At 43.1% G+C, this 27,995-nt stretch overlaps 3 protein-coding genes across 6 annotated transcripts; 2 read left to right on the top strand and 1 right to left on the bottom strand.

The window, feature by feature from the left end:
- The first annotated feature begins 4 nt into the window (after positions 1 to 4).
- On the top strand, positions 5 to 2,623 carry c1qtnf2 (C1q and TNF related 2). Its single transcript, XM_076103630.1, has 3 exons — positions 5 to 32; positions 375 to 632; positions 1,783 to 2,623. Exons 1-3 carry the CDS (start codon positions 5 to 7, stop codon positions 2,421 to 2,423), a joined length of 927 nt encoding a protein of 308 aa, XP_075959745.1. The 3' UTR covers positions 2,424 to 2,623.
- Positions 2,624 to 3,899: 1,276 nt separating this feature from the next.
- On the top strand, positions 3,900 to 20,355 carry ccnjl (cyclin J-like). Of its 4 annotated transcripts, XR_012957342.1 has the most exons (7): positions 3,900 to 4,211; positions 4,801 to 4,911; positions 8,014 to 8,224; positions 16,031 to 16,330; positions 16,445 to 16,604; positions 17,007 to 18,275; positions 19,592 to 20,355. XR_012957342.1 is itself a non-coding variant. In XM_076103224.1 (6 exons), exons 2-6 carry the CDS (start codon positions 4,834 to 4,836, stop codon positions 17,527 to 17,529), a joined length of 1,272 nt encoding a protein of 423 aa, XP_075959339.1. In that variant the 5' UTR covers positions 3,900 to 4,211; positions 4,804 to 4,833; the 3' UTR covers positions 17,530 to 20,355. The 4 variants fall into 4 exon arrangements, 3 of the variants coding, with proteins under 3 accessions (XP_075959339.1, XP_075959338.1, XP_075959340.1); XM_076103224.1 differs by having other exon boundaries at positions 4,804 to 4,911; positions 17,007 to 20,355; XM_076103223.1 differs by having other exon boundaries at positions 17,007 to 20,355.
- A 3,375-nt stretch (positions 20,356 to 23,730) lies between these two features.
- LOC142962634 (gastrotropin-like) lies at positions 23,731 to 25,260 on the bottom strand. The gene is made up of 4 exons (XM_076103227.1): positions 25,097 to 25,260; positions 24,836 to 24,996; positions 24,629 to 24,718; positions 23,731 to 24,486 (listed from the first exon to the last, which is right to left on the bottom strand). The coding sequence occupies exons 1-4, from the start codon at positions 25,161 to 25,163 to the stop codon at positions 24,427 to 24,429; spliced, it is 378 nt and encodes a 125-aa protein (XP_075959342.1). The 5' UTR covers positions 25,164 to 25,260; the 3' UTR covers positions 23,731 to 24,426.
- Positions 25,261 to 27,995: the final 2,735 nt, after the last annotated feature.

Raw genomic sequence — 27,995 nt, 5'->3', positions numbered from 1 at the left:
ATTAATGCCCGTGGGTCATAACTTCTCAACGGGTGAGTTCTTTCTCTGTTTTTTTGAAACGTCCGATACAATCCCTTTGCAAAAACATGCAGTAAGCAGCATTCTTTTGATTTAACTTGTGTATAATTGCATGTCTCATATTTCTCATTAAGCACTGAGTCGCGGCATTAAACTGACTGCACCATTAAGACAGTAACGGTTTCTTCATGTGATACTAGCTGTAGATAGCATGCATGTACTCTGCCACCTCCTTTATTTCAGTCTTTTGGGGCAGATTTTATGTATTTGTCATCTGATTGCGACTAACTCACAAAACAAAAACACATTTATTGCTGTAAACTTTGACTTTCCCTCGTCTTCTCGTGGCTCCACAGTGACCATCATGCTCCAGATGTTGGTAATGTTGTGTTTGCTGTCAGTTGTCCTCTCCCAAACAACATATTCCTCGTCCAAGAGAGGACGCAACATCACCGTCCACTCCTCCCAGCTGGTCTGCAGTCTGCCAGGCGCAACTGGACCTGCCGGAAACCCCGGAGCCCCTGGATCACCAGGGCCCATGGGCCCCATGGGGCTCCCAGGGAAGGATGGCCCAGACGGGAAGGATGGAGAGAGGGGAGGAAATGGAAATGGAGGTAGTTATCGATCGACTCTCTTCTATTGTAATGCCAACCCCAATGTTCAACAGCTCAAACAACATCCTTCACATTGTCTTATGAATGTGATACTTTATGTCTTTTCATAGTTTTATTGAGAATTGCTTTGAACTGATGACATGTTTTAGAAGTCTGCTACAGAGACACATTAAATCTGTTTGGGCTTTTAGAGACACCAGCTGTATCACATGATCAAATACAATTCATTTCCATTATGTTCTACATCTATGACTGGTGTTCACAGCCGTTCTTCAACATCTGGATTTCTGTTATTGGAGTTTTAGAACCGTTTGTTAACAGGACGTCAAGTGTTCGACCTCTCTGGTGACCCCAAATATAAATAACGTCACAATGAAGGATAACATACTAGTACAGCCATTGTTCCCACTAATAAATATGTCTCAAGACTTTTGGTTCTCAATAACAAATGTGAACTCTGTAAAAACAACTTACCATCTATTTTATGAATGTCAGTACACTTTAGGATTCTGGAAAAATAATTGAGGAGTCTTTTGTCACTCAAACCTCTTTGAGTGACAGTTAAGTTGGAAGCCATGGATGTAATATTATACTATGAAAACGTAAACCAGAAATTTCAGCGGCCTGTCAATTTATTCAATTTATTGGGGAAAGTTCACATCCATAAAGCCAAGTTCTCGAGTTCTCGCTTATCTTTTGAACCCTTCAAGATTAAATTTTTACGGTACCATGAGTCTATCCAAATTATGGAAAAATAAGAAATATATTCATATGATGTGTCACCTACATTGTCTTTAAAGTTTGTGTTTATATAATTTATATTATTGTACTATTATTATAAGTATTGTTATTATTTAAAGCTTTATAACCATATGTCCTGATACAATGATGTGAATGTATAGCATGGAGTAGTTTTGTTTTGGTAACTGTATCAGTGTGACGCCTCATGTTCTCTTATCTATCACACATTGTAAATGATGATTATTACAATAGAGACAGTTTTAATGTGCAGGTTCCTTTTGGGCACATAATAAACTGTGAGATTCACAATCAGATTAGGGAGCTCTTTCTAGGTTCTTCACAGCTTTGTCTTGAATATGTTATTGTGCTAAACTGTAAAATTACAAGCATTCTGTCATCATTTTGCCAGGTGCTCCAGGGAGGACAGGGAACCCAGGTAAGCCAGGTGTGAAGGGGCGCGAAGGTGTCCTCGGCAAGGCTGGACCTCGAGGACTGAAGGGCCTACGAGGGACACCGGGGAAGGCTGGAAAACGAGGACATAAAGGAGAACTGGGTGACGTTGGCCAGCAAGGAGCTCCAGGGGGATGTAACTGTGGCAGCGCGGCACGATCGGCCTTCTCTGTGGCGGTCACAAAGAGCTACCCTAAAGAGCGACTGCCCATCCGCTTCAGCCGGATCCTGCTGAACGAGGGGGATCACTACAACACCACAAGTGGGAAGTTCGTCTGTGTCGTCCCCGGGGTCTACTATTTCACATATGATATCACTCTGGCTAACAAACACCTGGCCATCGGGCTGGTCCACAACGGGCAGTACAAGATCAAGACCTTCGATGCGAACACAGGGAACCATGACGTGGCGTCTGGTTCTACTGTTCTCCACCTGCAGCAGTCCGACCAGGTCTGGCTGCAGATCTTCTACTCCGAGCAGAACGGACTCTTCTTTGACCCTTTCTGGACAGACAGCACCTTCACCGGCTTCCTTATCTATGCGGACCAGGACTATCTCAACGAGGCTGAGAAGAAAGCGAATGCTCGGGATGATGGTTAATCCCGAGATCATTTCATTGTGTTGTGAATCCAAAATCTGACACCAGGGGGCACACAAGGAAAGAAAAGTCAGCCACAGTTGGGGGACCCTTTTAATTATTTAACATTGAAAAGCCCTGTGTTTTATCTGTATTATCGTTCATTTGCTGACAAAATATTTTTTGGATACGTCATTATAATAATAATTATCATCATTCCTCTGTTTTTTATTTATCTTACATGAGCTCCAAGGTTGTCACGTTATTAGTATTAGAGTGAAACGCACATACACCATTCTGCACAGTTAAAGTCAAACATCCAAGAATAAGCAAAACACATATTTGAGTGGAGGAGGACTTTAAATTAGCCATCCCATCAGACAGATCAAATATTTCTAATTTTATTGGATATTAATGATGGGTTTAGAAGCATTGCATGACATGGATAACAAGTAATTAAAAGAATACATTGAATCATATGATAATAATCATTTATAATTTCAACCTCAGCCTGTCCACAGGATTAAGTAGTCACAGTTAGCATGTATTTGGGATTACGTAATCAGATTACAACAATTTGTAGCTCAACAGATTACATTTGAAAAAAAATGTAAGATTATAGTAACATTGTCAAGGACTTCTTGATGACATTTTTGTAAGGGTAACTTGATTTGACCAATTCTAAAGATGTTTTTCTACTCTAACTCAAAGTAGGATGATTAATGTGTTTTGTTTTTCCTTTTAATATATATTGCAAATGATGAGCATTTTGAGTAAGTGCTCCTCTTGTGATAAGAGCAAAGTCCTCCATGTAGACTACAAATAATGCACCTGTAGTTTGTGCCAAAAAAAAGAAAAAATACAATATTTTGTGGAACTCATTTTTTTTTTTTTTTTTACTTTAAACTGCAAAAGTAATCCTAATTACAAAAAAATGTCATGTAATTTGCATTCAGTAACTCACTACATTTTAAAGTAATCTGACTCAACCCTGCCTGTCCAAAAAACGGTGGTAAACTATTTATACAGGAGCTTGCTTCTAATTAAAAGTGTGTTAGATAGATAGATCGATACTTTATTAATCCCGCAAGGGGACATTTTTTCGCTACAGCAGCAATTATGGCAGGTAAATAAAATAACAGAGTACAAATATTAAATATCAAATGCACAATATATACAATAAGAATAACAGAGTAAAAATATTAGCTATATACAATGAAATAAAATAATAAATCAACTAACTAATCAGCAGTGCAAAGATTTAACCAAACAAAACAAAGAGTTATGATGTTATAAATAAACTAATTAAGTGATTCGATCAATAATAATAATAAAGATAAAATAAAACAATAATGAAATGAAGAAAATAAAATGTTCACATGTTTAAAAAAAATAAAAATGAAACGGTTTTGTGAACACGTGAGAGCTTGTAGTTCTGACACTGTCATCTAGACTAAAGGACTACAACTCCCAGGCTGGAGGAGGGCCCTCTTCACGTCGCACGAGCCTCGAACCGCAACAGCAGCAGCTGGTGCAGCCGAGACGAACGTTACTTTGTTACAGCGAAGCTACCGGGGAGGAAAAACGGTGTAGCGAAAACCTCTCGGAAAAGTGCTCACAGTTTTGGGGGAAAAACGGCGCAACGGAACGCCGGTTGCCGGGATTCGTCGGCGGCAGCTATTTAATGAACTTGTCAGCGGATCTGAACGTTGTCGTTTGTTGTCTTTCTCAAAGTTGAGCCGAAGAGGAGTTCTCTGGTCCAGGATGTCGGACTGAGACAAAGGGGTCTGGGGGGCATTCCCGTCGGAGCGGTGAGTGGCACGTGTACGAACCAGCGAGGGTGAAAAGTTTACCAGGTTACTGAAATCATCCGTGTCCGAGAGGACGTGTGTAGTTTAATCGCAGCGTGTTGTTGTTGTTTTCGAGTGTTTGTTCGCTCGACGGGCATTAACTTGTGTCGCCTCACTGTGTTTGGCCGCTGTCTCGTGGTGCCGATGCGTTTTGAATGATAAGCAAAGTGAGAGATTCGTGAGTTATTTGTTTTTGTCGGAAGCGAACAACCGTGCGTAGAGACGGCATTTAGTGAAATGCTGCCGTGAGTTCCGTGGACCTACAGCGTGGTCGAGCGGGCATTTAACTGAGCTATTTAAATACCCGAGCAGAGAAAATGGCCTATGCAGGAAAAGAGAGCAAGGTGAGCCACAACTTTATCAAAACGAGCCGGTCCCTCAACGCGTTTCAATCGCCTGGTTTTAGTGCGAAAACAAACACGTGATTTAAATAATATACTGCATTTAATGTAGAGTAACTTCACGCTCTTGTAGGATAGTTTTCTCAGTACATATTAACTCGTTTCGAGTTATTCTCTAAAGTGTTTGAACTGTGTTGTAATTGTCTCAGCAGGTACAACTTGATTCTTGAAGTGTCCTCTGGATGGGAAAGATGGAGAGGGAGCTGCAATGGTGGAAAGGACAGCTAGCGGCCGACATCCATCAGTCGCTCCGCATCAAGGTGAGCTATTAATGAACACAGCTCTGTGTTCATGCGTTGTGTTCTTCACAGTGTGAGCTGAACCGGTTTTGATTGTGACTTTTCAACAATTAACATTACATTTACATTGAAGATCATAACATCTCTAGCTTTTCTATTCGTCAATCAAAAGAAAATTAATCCGCAACAATTTTTATTTAACAGATTCATTTTTTAACTACATACTTTTTTTCAAAATAAATAATCTTTTTTTTCTCTTCTATTTTCTGACCTTTTAAGGGATGAAATGATTAATTGAGAAAATTAACCGGCAACTTTATCGGTAATGATACTTATTTGCAGACTGAACCAACCTGTGTTGGTATTCCACAGCCTCATTTTAGCATGTTATACACCTCACAATGTACTGGAAGGTTGGAAGAAAATATAATCACACGGTCCTGTTGTATATTTAAACATGATCTAAATTAGATTACATGGAGGATTTAAGGCTCATTAGGTGGAAATCGCTTAATTAACCTCGAAGCGTGATCATATTTCTTCCCATGTGCCACTTTAATGGAGACATCTGTCACTCGACTGGCATCTTTGGGCCGGGACTCTGCTGCCAGCTTCACGTTTAGGGAGATGAATGCAGATCGGGTTTTAGATATCAGGTGCCTGAACGCACCACAGATTGTGTTCATGTGCGTGAGTGAGAGCTGCAGTGTGTCAGACTGGGCCCTGTATATGGTTCAATCTTTTACTCGCAGTTTACTCGTGCTGGACAGTCTGAGTCAGAGCGAGACATCAATCAGACTGAGAATCTGCAGGCAGAGCTGGAAACTAAACAACACACCCACTCTTGTCTCACACACTGTAATGAGGGAGAGATAGTCGCTCTAATGTTAGGTCTGATTGCCCTCTATCGGCATTTAGTGTACCACAGTATATACATGCAATGCTCTCATTTTCAATCCTGCGGAGTTACATGTGAGGAATTGAGAAATGCTTGAGACTCTTAAAAGATTAGTCGATTGCTCTGTTTTGGCGCCTGTAGCAAACAACATGCTGTACGTTTGTGTCCGTGTTTTAACTCGGACGTTCTGTCAGACCGTTTAAGAACAAATGTCTTTTCTAGCGTCTCAATATCTTTTGATTGTGTAACTCACGATCGGGGCTGCTGCTAACCGTTAATTCATTATCAATTAATCTGCTTGGTTAATTGTTGGAGCTCTACTCGCGATACATACAAGATATGTCGAGATGCGTTTCATGCCTCAGTGGAATAAGGGCTATGAAAACTATGAGCGTACATTTATTTCTCATCATAACAGCAGATTGTCCTGCTACTGAACACTGAAGTAAACATGTCCTATCATTAGCGTGTTCCTGCTCCTTAAATGAGGAGTTATTGTTACGTCTGGGTGTTGGTCTACTGGTTGGCCTGCAACTAATTATTTTCATTACCGATTATTTTCTGGATAAATCAACTTATGATTTGGTCAAACAAATATAAATAAATTAACAATTCTTCTCAAAAACATTCAACTGATTAATTGAAAATTGACCAGATTGCTTTACATTTGAATAAAAATGCTTGATAGGTTTCACGAGCTTGTGATGGCTGGCTGTTTTCACATGTGTGTGTCAGCTGAAAGCAGTCACATTTGCAGTGGAAAGCAGTGAGTATCAGAGCCGTGTGTTAAACGGCCCTCACACAGTGTTCAGGTTTCCTGCATGGCGCCTGCTCCCCCACAGCCTCATCCAGCCTTAATGACGTTTGCTGCAGTGGTAATGCCCTGATGTGGGAGATAGCTGTGGTGTGTAGCATGTGGCAAATTATCAGACATGCAAATCAGGCCGAGGCAGCTGTGGAATCCTTAATTATGGTGCGGGTCCCCCACAAAGGCACCTTCTCCACCCCGCACAGACCCCCACCGGAGCCCCTCCAGACTCCAGCAGGCCCCCACCCCCCATTCTCCTGCTGCCCTTGTACCTCCAGACAGACAGATGGACCAGAGGCTGAAGCGGTGGGAGGAGAGGAGAGTTTGGGGAGGATTGGGCGGTATGGTTGGTTGTGGTACCGAGGGGGGGGGGGGGGGTGGTGAGTGGCTATATATGGTTTTGGGAGGGGGAACTCTTTATTTTTAGACTCCATTGATGTGTCAGTCGTCGTTGTCTTAGTTCAGCTCAAAATAAATAGTTGGCATTTTGCGAGAGCCCTGACAGCGTGGCTCCCTCAGTGAACGGTATTATTTCAAGGACTGACTGTAGCGTGCGTTTCTTTTGAAATGTGAAGCTGTAAAGCCACATTGGGAATGTTTGAGCCACCCTCAAGTCAGGAATGTTTCTGAACAACATGACGGGGATGTTTTCTGTTTACGTCCTCTCATGCGAGGACCCCTCGCTGTTTGAATTTAAGAAGATTAATCTACCGATCCTAAAGCTCTTATTAAATCCAAATCAAAAGCCCTTGTTTTTATTCAGATTCACAGAGAGAGAAAAAAAAAAATAAGAAAACAAAAACGATTTCCCATAAGCCGCTTACAGACATAGAAAGTATGCGCGGTGAATTTGTACATCCAGCACTAAATGTTTATTGTTTGTTCTCTGAGGCCGATTGTGAAACCTGTTTTCTGTTGCTGATTGTAAAGATACCTGAGGCTGATTGAATGCTAATGCCCCCGAGTATCCATCGTCCACTTTGAAACACATGCAGCTAATTGAACATGAATAGGAGATGTGCTAGGGGTGAAACCTAATCCTATCTACTACTCAACCTCTACTGGAAGTACCGTGCCTCCCGCCCCCACAACCACACACACGCATATGACCAACCTCCATTACTCTGAGACCCCTGCAATGACCCAAATTAGCTCCTCTTCTCTGCAGCGATGGTGAATTAAATGAAATTGAAATGAGGCTGAATCATAATCAAGAGTATCTGATGGTAAATGGAGTTTATTCTTTCAGTATTTTAGACACAGCATCTCTCCTGACACCAGTTAAACCCAGTCAGCAGGGGACATGCATGGCTCACTACTATGCATATATTTCTCTTACAACCCCCGTGTTCCCCCCCCCCCCCCCCCTGTTATTTGGGTCCCCCTTCATTCCTTCTCTCTTCTTCTCCCCCTCCAGGAGCTGAAGTTACCGGTCTACCGAGCCCACTCTCCACAGATTGGCATGCGGCGGTACTTTGCTGACTTGTTGGCCATCCTGAGCAATCGCTACCAGCTGTGTCCCACAGCGCGTCACCTGGCCGTCTACCTGCTGGACTTGTTCATGGACCACTACGACGTGGCCGTCAAGCAGCTCTATGTCATCGCCCTCTCGTGTCTGCTCCTAGCCAGTAAGTCCATTTTCATCCCTTATATCCATCCACATAGTGTTTGAGTTTGACAAGTTGGAAAATTAAGAGTCTTTCAATAGATGTTCCCTCCTTTCCATTGCTTTAATCTAGACCTCAGTGTACTACACACGTACTTCACTAAGATTAGGTTGTGCGTTTCATCTTGAAAACAATTGTACTTTGACTTTTTCTGTGAATGCAGAAGAGCTACATTGTAACGCTTCTGAGCTAAGAGTAAGGCTGTGACAGTTAATGCACACAAGAAGAAACACTTCCTCCAACAAGGCTAATTTGAGTTATGCTCTAGAGACCGTGGGGGTATTTTTTTCTTTCAACTCCACTTTTCAGACGGATCTGATAGCCTGTGTTGACAATTTGCTGCAATGTCGGTTTGGAAAAAACAACACGGTTTCTATTGTGGAAGAATGAGTGCGTCATTGTTTTAGGAGGAACTGTCTGCAGAACTTCTCCTGCGTCTTTGATCCTGGCTACACTAACATGTCTGGAGCTGCTGCTGTTCAGTTTGGGATGAACTAGTGTCACACCTGCCACGGTCAAAATGTCCTCCAGTGTAAGGTGTGCCCTCTCCCCCCTGTCATTGAAAACATGTGATTGGTTGCAGAGGATGTCGTACCCACAATCCTCATACAAATATGTTTTGTCTGCAGTCTAATTCTCTAATAGCACGTCTCTGTGATCAGCCACTTTTCATACTTACAGGATATTGGGTATTATTTGTTGTCAATAAGAAGAAAAAAAAAATATTTCTGCCATCACAACTATTTCCTGTGCTACCAAAGCCTTGTGTATTTTATTTAATTCATTCCGCTGTGCCATGCAGCTTCCGTTATCGTCCTTCGCACCGTTTTTACTGGTCGGCATGTTTCGTCATACTGATGAACATGTTTAAGCTCTGTAGTTTATTTTGACGAACGAAGGAAAGGGGATTGGTCAACGAAAATAGAAATATCACCAGCCTTATCCTTTAAATGGCCGTCTGAGTGATTGCACTGTGCAGATTTAAAGCAATCAAGTTAAAGCTTGGGATTTAAATTCCTAAATAGCTCTTCTTCCCTCGGCTGATGACTGGTTGATGTTGTTCTTTGAAGAAGTGATGATAAATAGTAACCAACATGGTTCTCTGCTGTAAAATGTATGTGTTTTGTGTAGAGCAGGTATGTTCGGCGTTGCACCCTGCTGATGCATGGGGCAGGTTGTGTGGTAGTTATTAGTGTCTCTGCGTCTGTCTTGTGATTAACAGACTGTGAGGTTTTCTGTACATTAGTGCAGCCCTTGGCATCATGGGTAATTAGACTAATGATGCCGTCAAAGTGGGAGTCTGGAATAGGGCCCGCTCACTTGGGAGGGCTCTCTCTCTCTCTCTGTGTGTGTGTGTGTGTGTGTGTGTGTGTGTGTGTGTGTGTGTGTGTGTGTGTGTGTGTGTGTGTGTGTGTGTGTGTGGTCGCACACAGGCCATCTTTGCAATCAGACTAGTCTCTGTGGTGGGATGAATTTGAATACGACTTGAAAGAGGCTTTTATTTAAAAAGCAATCTCATGAGAATCCAAGAATAGCTTTTGAGAGTTTGCTCATTGAGTGATTATAAATATTATCAAGCCAACCTGGACAGTGGTGCTTCTTCTATTCTCTAATAGATTAATCTGCTTTTCTATTGAATCTTTTGATTGTGGCTCTCGGTTAGTCGGGCTCTCTGCTCTCCTGCCTCTGACTCCTGCAGGACTCTAGGGAGTCGCAGCCATGATTGATGAAGGCTTGAAAGGGTGTTTGATTCAAAGTTGTCTTGGGTTTTTATGTGTCCTGAGGTGCTTTGGAATCTGGCCTACTTATTGAGCGGCCTCCCCAGGTCCCACCGCCTGCCTTTGACAGGCACATACATTGTGTTTCTTTAAAATGTTCTGGCTTCCGCGCTCTGTTAATTAATCGCTACCTCTTTTGTGCCTCTCAGCAGTCAATGCTTAATCCTGTTACTCTATTGTGTGTGTTGTGGATGCTTGTGTGCGCATGTGTTTGTTCATGGATGAGCTCTTCTTCAGATTGTGGTCAGTATTTTAGTTTTATTGACTGTTGGGAGCTCATTTAGAGACCATACCTCATTCCAGAGAATCTAATTACTGCAAGAAGCCAATATCCTGGGGAATTTAATGTGAATTTCAGTATTCACTATTTGAATGCACTGCAAATTTCCATTAAAAACCAGCCCCCATCCCCAAACTTAAGTTTCTATTGTGTTACATTCCATGAAGTCCTGCAGGGATCACATCACTCTTCTTGGCAGATCTCGGTCCCTGAAGTCAGAGCTCTGCATATTGCATCTACTTGTTATGTTAAAGGACATCATGGACGTGTCGCTAGTATACGTCGTCACACTGTTTTACTCTTTGTTTGTATATTTAGTTTAAGTTTGTTGTTTGGCTCATGATTATAATCAGCGGGTGTTTTTCTGCACCAAGTTATTGTTGAAACTGGATTTCATGTATTTTTCTAATTGAACCCGATTCAGTGAAGGGTCTCTTAACAACAACAACAACAAAAAAGAGCATCCTGTGTCGCACAAGAAGCGCAGTCATATTGACTACACAGTGCACTTAAGATGGGCCTCGGAGCCCGAGGGTGGGGAGGAACTGTGTGCTGAGGGGCACCTGCCATATGCTCTCTGAGTCAGGCCTCAAACAAAAGCTCGTCAATGCAAGCAGGACAGCCAGCCAGGCAGCCAGACCCTTTCCAGAGAGGGGGAGGGGAGCTGAGGCTGCTGGGTCCAGATTGGTGTGTGTGTGTGTGTGGTAGAGATTTGCTGTAAGCTAGCATTGCTAAATGAGGAAGTAGTCGCTGTGGGAATCTATGATTCTTTTTTTTTTTTGAGATCATCTAATTAAGATTCACATTAAATTTTAATCCATTAGAGCATTTCCCGTTGCAAAGGCCGTGCTTTGCTGCCACATAACCATTTTAGCGACTGGGCTCCGGTGGTGTCCTTTTACCTTTGGCTGCTGGCTCCGTTTCCTCGTCGTTCGCTCACCTTGTCGGGGACGGGCAGAGCGAGCGAGGCCTGGGACGGGGCGGCCAGTAAAAGCAGCCCCACATCCCTGGGGGGGTTGGGAAACGAGTGGAGAGCTACTTCAAAGGCAGGTCGGCTGCTGATGTTAAACAGGGTGGAGAGGGAGGGAGAGGTGGTGGCCGGCAAAACGGGACATGTTAGAACTGAACCACCCAGCAGGGTGCCCTGAAATGTAGATGAATAGGGAACCCCACTTCCCCCTTTATCCCCTCTCACAGGTCTGACAATAATCCTGATTGAACTATTGTCATGCGAGGCTATCGTACTTAAAGAAATCATATATAATCCACATGTTATAATTAAGTCATATTCCATGTTTTGTTATGTTGGCTAATGCCTGAGGCTCTGTTTGCCCACACTCCCCCTGTGTCAGCCCTCATCACCCATACGGCATACCCCCCCCCCCCCCAAAACACACCACACATACTCGCACACATAAACACACGGGGCTGGGTTTTAAGATTCTCCTTGGTCACCCAGGCATTAGCATCAGGGGTCAGGGGTCGGCCCTGGTCTACATTGTGAGAGCTGCTGGGGGCCAGGGGTGGCAACATGGAGATCCTGTGATGGAGCTGTGACCAATTTCACACTCCCAATGAAAGATGAACCAGCAAATAAAAGGAGTTTAAACGGCAGAGGAAATTCCTCCGTGGCTGTCGAGTCGAGCAGAAAAGAAGTGGAGAATATGGAAGAAAATGAAGATTCCCGTGAGTGTTTTTTTTACCCCACTTTAAGGCCCATTGTGTAGCATTTAGGGGAATCTATTTTCATTAGTGTGTAATCACCTTAAACTAAGAATTGTTGTGTTTTCGTCAGCTTGATGAGCTCTTTTATATCTACATAGGAAGCGGGCTCTTTTCACTTAGTCCGCCATGTTGCACTGGCTCTTGAGAGGAGCTTTTGTGTTTTTATGTTACCTGAGGGCCACCGTAGTTCTCCAACACGCTTCATATGGGAGAGTGAGCAGTGTTCAGTTGGATGGAATCAGCAAACACACAGTTAGATGTCACTGAATCCTACAAGCTGCTCCTTTAACTCTTTATTGGCAAGATAGTATCAACATTAAAATGTTAACAGTAGGGAACTTACAAAAAAATACATCACATTGGATTCATTTGTATCCCGTTTTATAAATTTTTCTATTCATTTTTCTTCCAGTTGTGCGTTTTGTAGTCTCAACATATGTCAGTTTTTCCATTAAGAACATTTCCCCAAGAATTGAGCCGCTGGTCCTGTGTTTCGTGGTGCTAATCCAAAATGTGAAAGTATAAACTGTGCTTCTTTTAGCGTAACTTAACTATTTTGAGGTTAGTGGACTAGAATGACATGATGTCTGCAAAAACAACAGAAACGGAGGTCTTTGTCTCTGTGTGAGGATACAGCTCTCAGGTTTCTAACAGCCCCCATCACTCTAAACCCCCCGCCTGCCACCCCCCCCCCCCCCCCCTCTCAACCTCTTACCCCAAACGGCACACCTGGGAGGAGGCCCTGCATCCTCACCTTTCCCTAACCCCCGACCTCTAACTTCACCCTGTTTACTTTGCCTTTTCTCATCATCACCATCACCTGCGGGTGCCCTGAAGGTGCAGCGTATGGAAGGGTAGTTTTCAGTGTCTCGCTGACTTGAGATAGGATCATTTAGTTGCCTGCATTCCAGGTAGGCTGAACTCAGAGGAGAGGAATGCACCGTCGCTCTCAGCCCACATTCACATCAGTAAAACGGGACAAGGGGCTGCATTGGTGGTGTCCAGTTCATCAAACACTGATGCACTGAATGTGTTTTGAGGTGGGATTGTACAACCTGTGAGGCAAATAAAATAACACATTACGATGGATGTAGAACACGTCTGTCTCTTAAAGGCAGCAGCTTTTTTAATAGTTGATTTACTACTTTATATAACCGTTAGTTGCAGCCCTGTTTAGCATGTTTATCTAGCGTTGGGTTGTGCTGCAGATAAAGTGGAACCAGTCAACTTGTTTTTCTGCTGGCGTGCTCGGTTGCTGCACCCCCGCTGTGCCAACTCATTGACATGAATGAGAACACTGTTTTGTCATACAGGCTATGATACACACGGGAGTCAAAGCGGTCTGTGGCTCTAATCATACTGTACTTCTGTAGCTCCCTCTGAAGTTTCTACTTGTTACTAAAGCTTTTGGCCATCCCATGTCTCTCATGTGCCGGTTCACCCACAGCAGTAAACCAAAGAGGAGTAATCAAAGGGCACAATGAGGAGGTTGACTTGCGCTGTGACGCTCTTTAAGATCAAAGAGGCTGGGGTTGTGTGGAGATTGGGGGTATTGATGGCTTTTTATGGCAGCGTCTGTGTGGACATAGCAGTCTAGCAGCAGACAGGGCCCCGATCCAGAGGATATGAGGGTAAGAGAACGGGGCAAGTGTGGACGGGGCTGTGTAATCAGCCCTGTTTCACAGTGCTTCCTGTTCTGGTGGAGAGATCCCGTTATTGCCTCTCTGCTAATTACCCCTCTAGCTTCGTTGGGCTGCAGATTCCCCACACCCCTCCCCTAATACTGTCTCAACCGTTCCCTCTCTGTTCCTCTCTCCTGCCTTGCTTAATGGTGGGTCACTACATCGCCCCACCTACTGAGGCGTGGGCACAGAGAGGTAAATGTCTTCATGAAAGGCACGACGGACAATTGTTGCTTGGAGTATCCAATGTAGTCGCTTTTAACTACAGCTAGGAAAAAAGTCAAAGCCCCTATTTTCAATGTTTAGTTGCCATGATTTCAGCTTAGAGGCCAAGATTTACCCCCAACAGAAGGGTTGTTGTAGTTCCCAACTGGATGCATATTTTCACAAAGCAAATACATCATTTTATAATCCGACTCAGTGGATATAATGCCAACTAATTCTGCAACAGCAACTAAGTGGCACTTACTCAGCAGGCAGTAGTGTGTGATTGGTTGTGTGTTTATATGAATTGTGATGGCCCTACTGCTGTGTTTTTGTAATCAGATTTATATTCCGTGAGTATAATTATTTGCTTCTTGGGGCACTTTGACTCATGCATCCAACCTTTCCACAAACGACTCCGGGTAGAAACTGGACAAATCATTGAGTTGAATCAGTCGGGCCAATATATTGATCGATACCAGCTTATTGCAGATGAATCAGTATCGGCGTATGAATTGTCTGATAAATAACTAGAAGTAGCCTCACAGAAATAACAAAGATATGTTTCAGGTCATTTACTTCTGTCAAATCAGGGTTTGTCCAAAAAAAAAAGTACCACTCAACATGCATATCAGTAAAAGAATGGAGCTTCATCAAAGGTAACACTTTACCTTACGTCCCCCTAATTAACATTTATAAACAGTTAATATACATTAAAGCAGATATGAGAACATTAGAATGTGTTCATGATGTACAGTATTTGACAGCAACTATAGCTTATCCCAGACTATCTTATATAAACTGTACTAATTCATCATCTGGTTATATACTGGCCTCCATTTATGTGCCTAGAGGAGTTATAGTTAAATAAACACATATGTGCTATTATCTGCTTACTACTATGTTATGTTTTGATAAACCATTTATTAAATGTTTATGTACTGATGCTAAATGGGGGTACTTAAAGTGTTGCCTGGTCAAAAATGATTCTCAAGTGTTTTATCCAAAAACAAAACATCTGTCTGAATATCATTATTGTCGTCTCAAATATTGATATCAGCCTAAAAAATCCAGTGAGGTCCGAGCTATGATTCTCAGTTTCACTATAAATCAACGAGGAGTCCCCACGTCGTCCTTCTCAAAGCTGTGTGTCGCTACGCCACAGGCTTTAGAGGAAGGCCTGTATCAGAGTAACCTGACACCTCCTCGCCCTCATTCCTTAAATTTGAGCAGAGGAGGCCTGTTGGATCCTCTGATTAAAGGCAGAGTCACCCCTCTCCATTGGTCACACAGACCCCCGAGGCCTCGGTGCTGTTGCCATGGAAAGGAGGATGTCTTGGGATGGGGAGGGGGCTCGCTGCAGTGCCGCTGTAATGTCTGAGAGAGGCAGCGAGCGAGAGGCACAGAAATATCAGGGATCGAGCCGACGCTGTTGTTTCATAGAAAGTATTTGTATAATCCACTGACAGTCTCTGCAAGCCTATAGTGATGTTTCCCTGTGAGTGTGATAGCTTAGCTTTATAGCCAGATGTTCAGTAATAGTCAGCTTAATTGCTAATGCTTTGCAGGCACTTGTTAGGTTTTGTGGAAGCTGGAGTATAAGGCTCTTTATGGCTGACCATAAACATGCTCCATGTAGCTACAGAGGATCATTGTAATACTGAAAGGAAGCAAAGATCTCATCTTCACCCCACTAGATCAATGGTTCTGACTTTGGCTCTGAATAAGACACCATTTTCTGTTGAAAGGTTCTTTGGTCTTTTTTTTTTTTTTTTTCAAGCTAGTTCAAGTATTTAACACATAATGACACATGAAAGAGACGATCAACAATCTAAAATCCCAGACTTAAAACATAATGTTTTCACATTTAATGAGCTGGAATGTCTGCTAATGTTTCCTGATAATGAACCTATTTGATTATCTAACTTGCAGACTGATTTCCTTTTGAATTGTTGAATTGTTTTTTCTCTGCAAAAAATACATTTTCATGAGTATGTGTAGTCTGTGTTTCAGAGGTGACATATTTAGTCAAACTGTGTTTATTGCACAACACACTGTTGTTAGGTGACCTCACTGCATCTCCGACCTTTGTTTCCAGGTAAATTTGAGGAAAAGGAGGACCGGGTCCCCAAACTGGAGCAGCTGAACTCTCTGGGCTTTATGTGCAGCCTGAACCTGGTTCTCAACAAGAAGGATCTGATCAAAATGGAGCTCCTGCTGCTCGAGACATTTGGCTGGAATCTGTGCATGCCCACACCGGCCCACTTTATTGACTACTACCTCCATGCGTCGGTGCAGGAGGGCGACCTATACAACGGCTGGCCCCTCTCGTCCCTCTCAAAGACCAAGGCTTTCATGGACAAATACACTCACTACTTTCTGGAAGTCTCACTCCAAGGTAGGTTAAGAGGAAGAAAGTGAACTGGACTTTGCTTTGTTCCAGAGGTGTTGATCATGAATTTATCAGTTTGTTTAAATATTTAATGAAATCCTTGTCGTTGGGTTCTTCTAGACCACGCCTTCCTGAGTTTCAGACCGTCCCAGGTTGCTGCTGCGTGTGTGGCAGCATCTCGTATTTGCCTTCAGATTTCTCCTAGCTGGACGACCGCTCTGCATCTGCTTACGGGCTACACCTGGGACCACCTCACCCAGTGCATTGAGCTCATGCTGCTGTAAGGGACACACACACACGTACACACACGTACGCACGCACACACGTAAACATGTAGAGGAAAAAAAGGTCTTTACAGAAAGCGAGGCTGGAACAGTGGGCTGCTCAAGGTAGATGACATTGAGGCCCTTTTCGCTCTATATTTTTTGTTGCCATGGTTTTGGATTATAGGACGCCTGTTGCTTCAACCAGAAGAAGCTTTTACTGTTGTGTGCATCATCTGACAAAGCCCGTCTATCTCATAATCCGAGCTGATGCTGTGTAATTTAACCTCTGTAATTCAGTTTTGCATTTCTTAGTCGGCGGCTGTGTGTTTATTTTAGTGTAAATGTAATTGAACTAATTCAATTGTCTTCATAACTGTTGATTAATTTCCCATCTTTTTTACCTTTCCTCTCCGCAGTGCTCATGACAATGACGTTAAGGAGGCCAACAAGACCAAATCCACTCCTCCTCACCGGCCCTCCTCTCTGCAGTCCCAGCCCCAGACCTCTCACCTCTCTCCAATGTCCGTCATCCAGAGACCCTCCTCCTCCTCCTCCTCCACCTCCTCCACACCACAGCTGCTCTTTCAGCCAGACGGCTTCCCGCACCTTTCCCAGCATTCCCCGTCTCTGTCCCATCTGCAGGCGCTAGCGGACTCCCAGGCTTTGGGGCCTGTGGTGAACATGTCTCAGGACTTCCTTCAGAGCCACAGGATGGGTCTCCTAGCTGGGGCTGCATCCATGACTCCTGTGGGTGGGTTCCCCTCCTACCCAAGCTTGACCTCCGGTCTCCAGCCGGGGGCTCGCGCGCTGCCGCTCCAGGGCCCCATTTCCGTGCAGATGGCGCTCGCCGGAGAGCCGCGCCACTGTCTGAGCATGGCCTACAGCGGGGGGTACCTGGGGGCTCATCACACGTTCACAGCGGGCTGCTTCGACAGGTGACGCCAGGAGACGGAGAGGGAACACAAACCCCTGCGGGAGTGCACTGCTATGCTTCCGACTCAATTCCCTACCCCGAACTATCCTTTTACGGACCTCCTCTCTCTCTCCGTCAGCTCCGCAACACCTTCGGCTTGTCCCGCTCCCTCGTCCCTCACACAGAGACGCCTCAAACGCAAGCAGAGGTCCAAAGGCAAGACGGACCCGGTGGAAGTGATCACACTGACGTGACAAGCGTTCCACCACCTTGAAACATTGCGGCGTTGCAAAAAAAAATGCTATTGCCATGATCTGAACTGGTTTTATAGATCTGTGTTGTTATGAGACTGTCATCACTGTGAATGAGATGAAAGCAGCAGTGTGAGCGAACACCCACCTCATTCAGTGCCTGTTCTCAGTCATGTGATAACTGAGCCAATTTTAGAAGTGCACAGAACGCAAAGTATCTGTGATAAAGATATCTTGCTGCTCGACATGATTTTTTTTTTTTAACTGTCTAATCCCAAAAATGTAACATATTAGAGAGAAAAGAATTGGCTTGTGTTTTTTTTTTTTTTTTTTTTTTTTTTTTTTTTTCTTGAGCCACCATTTGAGAGAAAGAAGAAGAAGAAATAACGGCTTGTTGCTGACTTGGTCAGTGAACATTGATCTAACTCGTGTCTCGGTTGGAGCTGAAGGGCCGCTCTGGGAATTGCTCACCGCATAAGCCCTCGGAAGGGACGAAGAATTCATTACTTTGAGCACAGCAGGTAAAGTCCACAGCTGTTTCTTTTTTTTTTTTTTTGTCCTCGTCATCTCTTCTCTTCCATCTCCAAAGTCGAGCCTTGTAGCGGAGCCGTCTCACACTCGGGTGAAAATGTGTCTCTCTGGCAGCTGCAGGCTTTGTCCTCCTGAAGTTTTAATTTCAGTGTCTCCGGCACCACTCAAAGAATTTACCACAAACTGGACCAGCATGGTGAAGGAGACGTGGATGTCGTTCGTGTATTGTACATATAAATTGCTGCTGCCTTCTTATAAACTGTTGGTTCTGTGTCTGTTAATGACTACGATGTTTACATGAACCACTAAGTATCAGGGACTTGAACAAGATTACTTGAATATGATGCCATTGAAACATGCCATAGCTTTTATTTATGATGACTCATTTATTCTTTTCCATTTGACTTTTGTTTGATATAGTGTAGCTTTTTATACCAACTTAGAAACCCACCATTGATTAATTATAGTTTTCTTTGTACCCGTCTATAGAAAGTGTTTATTCAGGCTCAGGTTTCTAGGCTGTAAACCAGCAGCCTTCTGTGCTATTATGCTTTAAAGTGGATGCTATTGCAGCATCTGTGGGGGCTGGAATATTCCCCTTCTTCACCACTGGACTATACTCTACTGACGAGTCAGTAACTGAATGCGTGAAACCGTCTGTTTGCATCGTAGTGGAACAGCCTCGTCGTCACTGGTTTCACACATCTGTGGGCAGTCGACGGTAATTGCTTCCCAGATTTCTAAAGCTGCAATCCCCAATCTTCTACTTCCTGTTAACGTATAAACACATCCAGATTCCCAGCGTCGGTCACAAGGGTTGCTAACTGGTTACCATGGTGGTACCTTGAATAACCGTGGATCACAAGTTCTGGGCTTTTGCTGACTGAATTAAGGAGGAAACTAATTATTTTCAGTACTGATTAATCTGTCCAGTACTTTCCCGGATTAATCTTTTTGTCTCAAAAAGAGGAAATAGTGTAAAGTTCTAGTTCCCAGAGCTCAATGTGATGCATTCAAAACGATTGTTTTATTTGACCATCGCTCCAAAAATTGTTGGTTCACGATGAAAAAAAGCCTCACATTCTCATATTAGAGAATATTTGGAACCACAGAATTCGTGGCATTTTTCAACCAAATTGATCGCTTTTCTGTCGATCGTCTAGTCTACTAGTCCTTGCAGCTCTACCGTGGGCCCCAAATTCTGGACAGAGTTCTAACTTATTTTTCCTCTGGACATCGTGCCATGTCATGCCTTGTCCTGAACGGTTATGAACATTAAATTCATAGTAGGGTGTGCTTTTCTCAGATGACACTACATGAAGAAGCCTTCTGGAACGGCAACACTATTATAATCACGACCCATCAACCCTTCTACAGCTGAACATCTGTCTGTTTTCCCACCACTGAAGAGGACATGATTAGCTTTCTTTCCAGTGATCAGGACTAAGATGCTATGCCTCTGTTTTAACCTTTTGTGTACAGTTTTGTTCTATTTTTTACATTCCTTTTCAGTGTATTTTAGTTAACTGCTTTTTGTGATGCTCCTGATGAATGCCGTTGGTGTGAACTAGATTTTTGTTTAGAGTTCAAACTTGCTCTTTTCATAATTCATGATCAACTTCTCACTGAGGTGTCAACAGTGCAATACGTTTCTGTTTAAAATGACCACAGCCATCACTGTCTCGTGTACACCACTGGTTCATCTTTTGTAACTTATTTTTTGATGATTGTGTGATTTGACTTGCTGTAGCTTGATCTCTAGAGGGCAGTGGGCTCTGAACACAATGAATATGTTGCATATTGCAGCCACCTCCTTTGAGTGATAGATATTACTGAATGCTTCCGTCTTTTAGCTCGAGGAGATGCATTTTTCCCTCCAGTGAAAGGTGCTGATGTTCACGCGCACCAAACAACACTTGTCTGATGTGATAGTAAAGAAACCACAAACTTCCAATTTATATTTTTGTATTATTTTGTACCAATTTGTAGTCTTGGTTTATGTGACACCGAATGATGGAAGGAATTCGTTAATCATAATGTGCCACGGATAAATAAACACAAGTGAACTGAGTCTGTGAGGCGTGTGTTTCTTCTGAGGAAGCGTTTCCACAGTGCCTGCAGCTTTTAGGGAAATGACGGTTTCCGCTGCTTTGCTTCAATTGGTTGAAAGGGAAGACAATGCAGCAGCTCCAGTGATAAGCCCTGCAGGCTTTACACACAATCCTCCAGCTGTGACCGCATGCTGTCAATGCAACACATTCGTTTAAATAATGTGTGTTTTTAAATAATGTTAGTGTTGTTACTTTTTCAGATTACATTTGATATACAAAACAAAATGTGATGCATTTCTCAAGATTAAACTGTTTATAAAGTTGTTAAACTTAACTTCACCTGAACCAGCAACAAAAATATGATTAACAGATGAATGCATAAATATATAAAAATGGGAGTACTTAAAATGTGTGTACTCTTTAAGTATATTTTTCTTATAATAACTGCTTTTACTAAAGTTTTGAATGCAGGACATTTACTTGTACTGGAGTGTTGTTATCGTGTGGAGTTTCAACTTTTGCTGAACTCAAAGATGTTCCTACTTCATCCACCACTGACTGAAGCACACTTTGTATTTGAGATCAAATCAAAAACAAAATGTAATCCCTCATTCCCTCACTCGTGGGAACCATGGGTGGAATAGTATATGCAGACAAAGTTATTATTCAGTATTTGAGAAACGTGTTCAGTGTCTCTTCTGCCTCTTAACTCCGCCTCCACAGCTCTGTCAGAGCTTTCTATGTTTTGTGGCATTTTGATATATAGAAATCCATTCAGTGCTGGGGCCCTGTCTCACACACCAGACATTATGCTCCAATATAATGCTTGCAAGTTGACCGTGTCCCTTGTGTTGGACACAGCGCAGTGGGCCGGGGACATGTCTGAGCCTCGGCTCTGTTCTCTTAGCATACTATAGTTTTCCGAGTTGTTTCTTGTTTTTTTTTCCCTGAGTCACAAATCTGGAATGTAACAATGTCCAAATGCTTAATCACATCAGCGCACAGATCTTTAATTAGCATTAAGTTGAATAACAAAAGATTTTTTATAAAAGTACAATGTTCCTCCACATAAGCCTGATCAAAACGTAATTAACTTGGCATACAGATTAAAGAGTAATCAGTATTAGATACACTATCTCCATAATTTGTGTATTTTTAACAACGTCTGGTAAAAAGTGTGCTGCTGTTGAGATCTCTTGTGTTAAGTGGCCCATCTGTAAGGAGAGGTGGAGGGGCGGAGACAAGGGGGCTATCAGTTTGATAATGGAGCATTCTCACAGTCTGCTGTAAGCTTTCGGGGGGCTGAAGAAGCTGCTGGCTCCCCGTTATGTGTCCTCCAGGAAGAATTTGTAAATGGGGTCGGTTGGGGGTGCAGCGAGGGCTGCCCACCTTTTGTATGTGGTTGGGGGTCTCAGTACATTTGCTTTAAACTTATAATTTAACATTTAATCAGCAGGGGTGCTTATATGGTGCAAATTCCTAAATTCATCTGTGTTTAATCAAATGACCACACTGGCTGGTCTAACCGACCTCGCTTTAAGATATTTTCTTACATCTGCTTAATGAAATGTTTCTGTGACGCTTCATTGAACTGTAAACTTTACATGCTAAAGTAAATCTCAGTAGAAACCCACCTTGTACTCACCAGGTAAACCTCTGTGAGGGCGAAGGATGCAATACTCCCTGTGCACTGAAATCATTGTTATCAAAATTAATGTCTAGTTTGTGTTGCTATAAAGAGAGCATTATTAAGCAAAGATATACTTCAAGTATCAGTAATAAAAACTACATTTACTCTGTTTAATTTGGAGTCCACGATGAAAAAGGCCATCATATATTTAAGGGATAATTTGTTTTAAGTGGTTTTAAAAGTCTTGCTATTGTTTAGGTGATGTTTCTTTTAGTGCCCACTCTCCGATTCAGTGATTCAAAAATAAAAAAAAGAGTAAAAACAGGCCCCTGAATTTCAGTTTAGAAAATGTCCAGTCTGTATAAATAAAATTCAGTTTTATTCCTCAAAAGAACTTGTGAGAAAAATGCTCCTTCCATTCAATGTGTGATGTCACACTCGGCTCTGTAACAGGATCCTTGTGATATGATACCATAAGAAGGTTTGTTGCCATACAAAAGCTGCAAAGCCACAGATTCTTTGATGAGCAAGTTCTCCATTTTCACTTTTTCATGGCGATATGCAGCAAGTCAAATGTCCAGGACAAGTGGGTGAATGTCAACAAGACTGTCTGTTACTGAGGGAGCAAGTATTACTGTGTTTTCACACAACATACGTTGATAAAGGGAGACTTGTTGTCCTTTATTTGGCCACCGTGCAACAGCATTTCTTCACTAAAAGAAGCAAACTGTTCACTACTAAACAAACATTTGTATCCCAAAATTCTGTTAGAACAGAGGAATAAGTGATTACTATTAGCAAAAGTCAAAATTAATGACAGCTTTCTAAATGTGAATGTACTCCAGCTATTTATTTTATAACATTTTATAATCCCTTTTGCAAAAAAGTAGAAACCCATTCTCTCTTAATGCATTGAAATACTTCGGAGGAGCAAACTGCCTCTCCTGTTTTATTGAGGAATGAGGGCACCGCTTAGTGGAGACAATGGAAAAGTGCAGCGCCTCACCAGGAACAGTGTCAATGTCAAAACATGCTCAACCGCAGTAATATGTGGACAAAGCTGGTTGGAACACTTCTCATTCGTTTCAGCAGCTGTATAGTCAAGGCAACAGATGGTCTCGTTGAGGAAACACGTGTTGTCCAGGTGAAGTGTCCTGCAGCTCAGATGACAAGAGTGTTCATTTATACCAATTTATTTCCAACTATCAATATTTTAGGAATGGAAGTTTTCTGGCATCAAGTCCGTGAAACCAAGGTGTCCTCTGCATTTCGGCTATTTGGGGGAAACCTGATGTAGACATATGCATAATTTTGCATCTCCGATTTTAAATAATAGAAAAAGAAAATGAGGCTATTATTAAAGCTTGAATCATGTGTACATGATTGTGGTCTCTCAGATGATCATGCACATGTTAGCTTGATCATCAGACTGATGTTCCATTTCAGTTGACTTTAAAATTGTTCCAAAGTTTGTCCGGTAACCTTGAATGGGTGTGTAAAACATTAGTCAATTTGCATATTAAGCTGCATGTTAGGAAAGAAACTGACCATTTCTTTAAATATTTCAATTGATTTGGCTTAACTGGTGAAATAAAAGAAAGAAAAGCAGCATATAAAGAGGTCCAAGTTCAACTGTCAGCAGTAGGCAGCAGCTTTATTGTGGCTTTTACAGGGAAATATATTCTGGAAAACTGCAATAAATTCATGGAGGCTCTTGGTGAGACACACGTGCTTACTTACATATATAGTTATGTCAGTATTGGATTAAAATGTGTTGATTAGTGCTGATAACTGTGTGTTGTTTTCTCTGACCCCCCACGACCCCAAGAGTGACATCATAACAGATTTCTATCAGAATGACGAATTCAGATTCACTAAATGTATGATAGGCTAGACCTGGAGCAACACCTCCCTCAGTGGGAAGGAGAGCGAACTGCACACTCTGGATGGCGAGACATTCAAGGTAATTTCATATTCTTGTTTCATAGTAAATGTTTTATTACACATGAATTCAAACTTTAACCGTTAAATGAATCTAACGCCCAGGATAATACACATATAAACATAACTCGTTGTCTTTGCGGTGGACGTGTGTACAAGTTACACAGAAAGAAATGGTTTTTGGACCCAGAATGTCAGAGAGCATTAACACAACATCAATGGTGTGATACAAATGAGAGAAAACCCCAGGGTTGGTTGGCGAAACAATATTTAGTGGTACAGGTACATTATTTTATCCTTGTAGTATTACTGTACATAGTTTTAACAAATCGATTAGGTCAGAGCTGAAGGTAAAACAACAGAATACAGCGCTGTGAAGCCAAGACATCCGTTTGCTCTTCACTACAGATGGTTACTTTATTCCTCTTGCGTCAGTAATTGTTGGGAGCACTTTCATGACTTTTTTTTGCCTCCAGCGTGCAGCCTCTTCTCCAATAAAGCATGTTGAGTCTGGCAGCATTAGATCCTTTTGTTAATTCTTGTGAAAGTCACACCCTTCTCTCCTGGAATTATGCAATTCTAGAGGACACATAAAAAAAAAAGATAAAGATGAAAATATAACTAACTAACTCAGGTTGTTTGAAAATATTTTGAGAGAATTTGTCTCAGTGAGTAGTGGTTTTCATTGCTTTAGCACATGTGAAGTGGTTACTTCTCTTACCATTATTAGCTTATCCTCAATGATCTCTGCTGTGAAGTGGTACTGAGGAAATGGAATTGAAATCTTGCCTCCTTCCATAGTGACAACAGCCTACAGGTCACACAGGTGAATGTTTAATGACTCTGATTACATGACAGCATTATGACTAGTTGTGAAGAAGATTTGCAGTTAAATGATAACTTCCTCCAGTGCCTGTTATTAACTCACTGTGAATGTGGGGCCCTTCATTGTTGCCAGCTCACACTGCTGACCAGCGGTGAACTTATTGGACCAGCTCCAGTTGGGAATGGTTTGTGTCCAGGTGAAGTCGTTCCCATCCTGGACCACCTCCGTGACCACTTTGTGGTCTGTCTTGGCATGGATAAGCCCTGTGACAGAGCAGGTGAAATTCCAAATACAGAACTTAAAATTAATGACGACTCACATTTATCCATTCGTGACTTATGTATCAATAAAAAAAAAATATACCAATAGCTTCCAGGAACTCCTCGTAGTTGTCTTGACTCTCCAGCTCATATTTTCCAGCGAAAGCCATGATGGTGAAAGTGAGGAGATGAACGAAGAAGAAGTGAAGAAGGAGTGAAAAAGGAGTGGCCCTATAAACAGACTTTCTGTTCCTCTTGAACCACTGCTTTAACTCCCTCTTCCTCTGCTGTCATTCCTCACCATGTGTCAATATGCCCATGCTCCCGGCTTTTCCTGCACGTTGCAAGTTTGAACATGTATGGTGCAGTAAAAAGCTCAGAACACAAAATACACTGTCTTTGTACAGGTTGCCAAGAGCTCATGTGCGTTCAGCTAGATGTATCTTTCTTTCTTTCTTTACGTGAATTTCCGCGATGATTCATAATTTTAAAATATGAAAATAACATCTTACCAATGACATTCTAGAATTGAAGTTGGCACTTGTAGTTGAGGTATTTAAGTTGAAGAATTGCTTGGAAAAAGATCAAAACAACTCATGTAACAAGAATCCTTCACCAGCATAACCCTGCTGACAATGAACATGAGTGGTACGTTGTTAATCAGTTAGCATTTGAGCCATTTGTCAGAGTTCTCCTATCTGTCAGTCTCGCACAGGGCTGCAACTAATGATTATGGTAATTATTGGCATTTCTGCTGATTATTTTCTTGATTGATTGTTTGGTCTATAAAATGTCAGATATAATAGAGAAAAACCACCATTTCCTGCTGAATTCCCAACAGTCTGACCTTACAGTACGCCGGAAATGTGCAAGTGGAAGGGACACATAGGAAGACCATGTGTCTGAAAGGTGTAAGATGAAAGATAAAGTGATCCCAGCTGGATCAGGATTTGGACTTTGTTTCAGGAGAGCCGCCTCTCTTTCAGCTGGAAGAGTTTGAGGTGAAAAAATGTCTTCAGGACTGAGGTTAGTGGAGAAACAGACACAGAGAGAAATGCACACAGAGACAGATCTCGACATAAGAGGAACAGTTCCACATTTTGAGAATGGATAGCTGTTTCCTGTCTTCATGCTAAGCTATAAATGCCCCAGCTGCTGGCGGTAGCTTCATAGGTTTGTGACAGACCTGTCAGTTGTCAATACATTGTTATTATAGAGTTGCCGGTAGCTTACTTTGTTTTTCTTTTGAAAATATGTGGTTATAAATCACTCTTAGTAGGCTGATGGCACATTTATTCATGCAGCAACAAAATAAATCTCCACAAATGAAACTGAATGCCTAAACATTTAATATAACCTTAGATCTGTGCATAGACAGACATTACAAGTAGTCTCAGACAGTGTGTACCAATCTGCTGGATCGATGAGGCTAGAATAGTGGTTGTATTTCCAACAGCAATGGAAGGCACCACACCTGTCTTCCTACGTGTACTTCAGTCCTCACAGCTGTGTAAGTTTCCTGGTTGAGCAACTGACTGTCGACAAACACGACTCTAGCCTGGGACGTTTACATAAGTAACAAATGGCCTCCAAAACCGTAAAGAATGCTTTAATAGACACGCTGAAGCGCCTGAGCAAGAGCGACTTAAGGGGCTTTTGCATCCAGATGGTGAACTACGGACCACAGCCGTGGACCGATGTCCGTGCTTTGAGGAGTCGAGACCCAACAGAGATCGCAAACCTCATGGTGTCAAACTTCACCGAGCTTGGTGCTCTGTCAGCTGCTATAGAGACGTTGACTCGGATGGGCTTCAAGGACGAGGCAGACAGACTGACGTCAGGTAAAGTTTTTATTTTTATTTTAATACTTTTTCCAGGGTGCTGGAAAGGAGGCTCCGACCGTTTGTCGAACCTCAGATTCAAGAGGAGCAATGCGGATTCCGTCCCGGCCGTGGAACAGTGGACCAGCTCTTTACCCTCGCAAGACTACTGGAGGGGTTCTGGGAGTTTGCCCAACCAGTCTACATGTGCTTTGTGGACTTGGAGAAGGCTTTCGACCGGGTCCCTCCGGGGTTCTTGTGGGGGGTGCTGCGGGAGTATGGGGTGCCGGACCCATTACAACGGGCGATCCGGTCTCTGTACGACTGCAGTAGGAGCTGTGTCCGCATTCTCGGCAATAAGTCAGACACGTTCCCGGTGGGTGTTGGCCTCCGCCAGGGCTGCCCTTTGTCTCCGGTCCTGTTCGTGACTTTCATGGACAGGATATCTAGGCGCAGCCGGGGGGTGGAGAACGTCAGGTTCGGGGGTCTCGGGATCGCCTCTCTGCTGTTTGCAGATGATGTGGTCCTGTTAGCCTCCTCGGATCGTGACCTCCAGCATTCACTGGGGCGGTTTGCAGCCGAGTGTGAAGCGGCGGGGATGAGAGTTAGCACCTCCAAATCTGAGGCCATGGTGCTCTGCCGGAAACCGGTGGATCGCTCCCTCCAGGTGGGGACGGAGTGCCTACCTCAAGCGAAGGAGTTCAAGTATCTCGGGGTCTTGTTCACGAGTGAGGGTAAGATGGAGCGGGAGATCGACAGACGGATCGGTGCAGCTGCAGCAGTAAAGCAGGCGCTGCACCGGACCGTCTCGGTGATGAGGGAGCTGAGCCGGAAGGCAAAGCTCTCAATTTACCACTCGGTCTACGTTCCTACCCTCACCTATGGTCACGAACTCTGGGTCGTGACCGAAAGGACAAGGTCGCGGCTACAAGCGGCCGAAATGAGCTTCCTCCGTAGGGTGGCCGGGCTCAGCCTTAGAGATAGGGTCAGGAGCTCGGTCATCAGGAGGGAGCTTGGAGTCGAGCCGCTACTCCTTCGCGTCGAAAGGAGTCAGCTGAGGTGGTTCGGGCATCTAATTAGGATGCCTCCTGGACGCCTCCCACTGGAGGTTTTCCAGGCACGTCCAACTGGGAAGAGACCCCGGGGAAGACCCAGAACACGCTGGAGGGATTACATCTCCCA

The sequence above is a fragment of the Anarhichas minor genome, unplaced genomic scaffold, assembly GCF_050575085.1.
Source record: "Anarhichas minor isolate MPS153535 unplaced genomic scaffold, ASM5057508v1 ptg000028l, whole genome shotgun sequence".
Taxonomy (NCBI): domain Eukaryota; kingdom Metazoa; phylum Chordata; class Actinopteri; order Perciformes; family Anarhichadidae; genus Anarhichas; species Anarhichas minor.
Note: the sequence above shows the minus strand (reverse complement) of the source record. Positions and strands in the feature narration are given on the sequence as shown.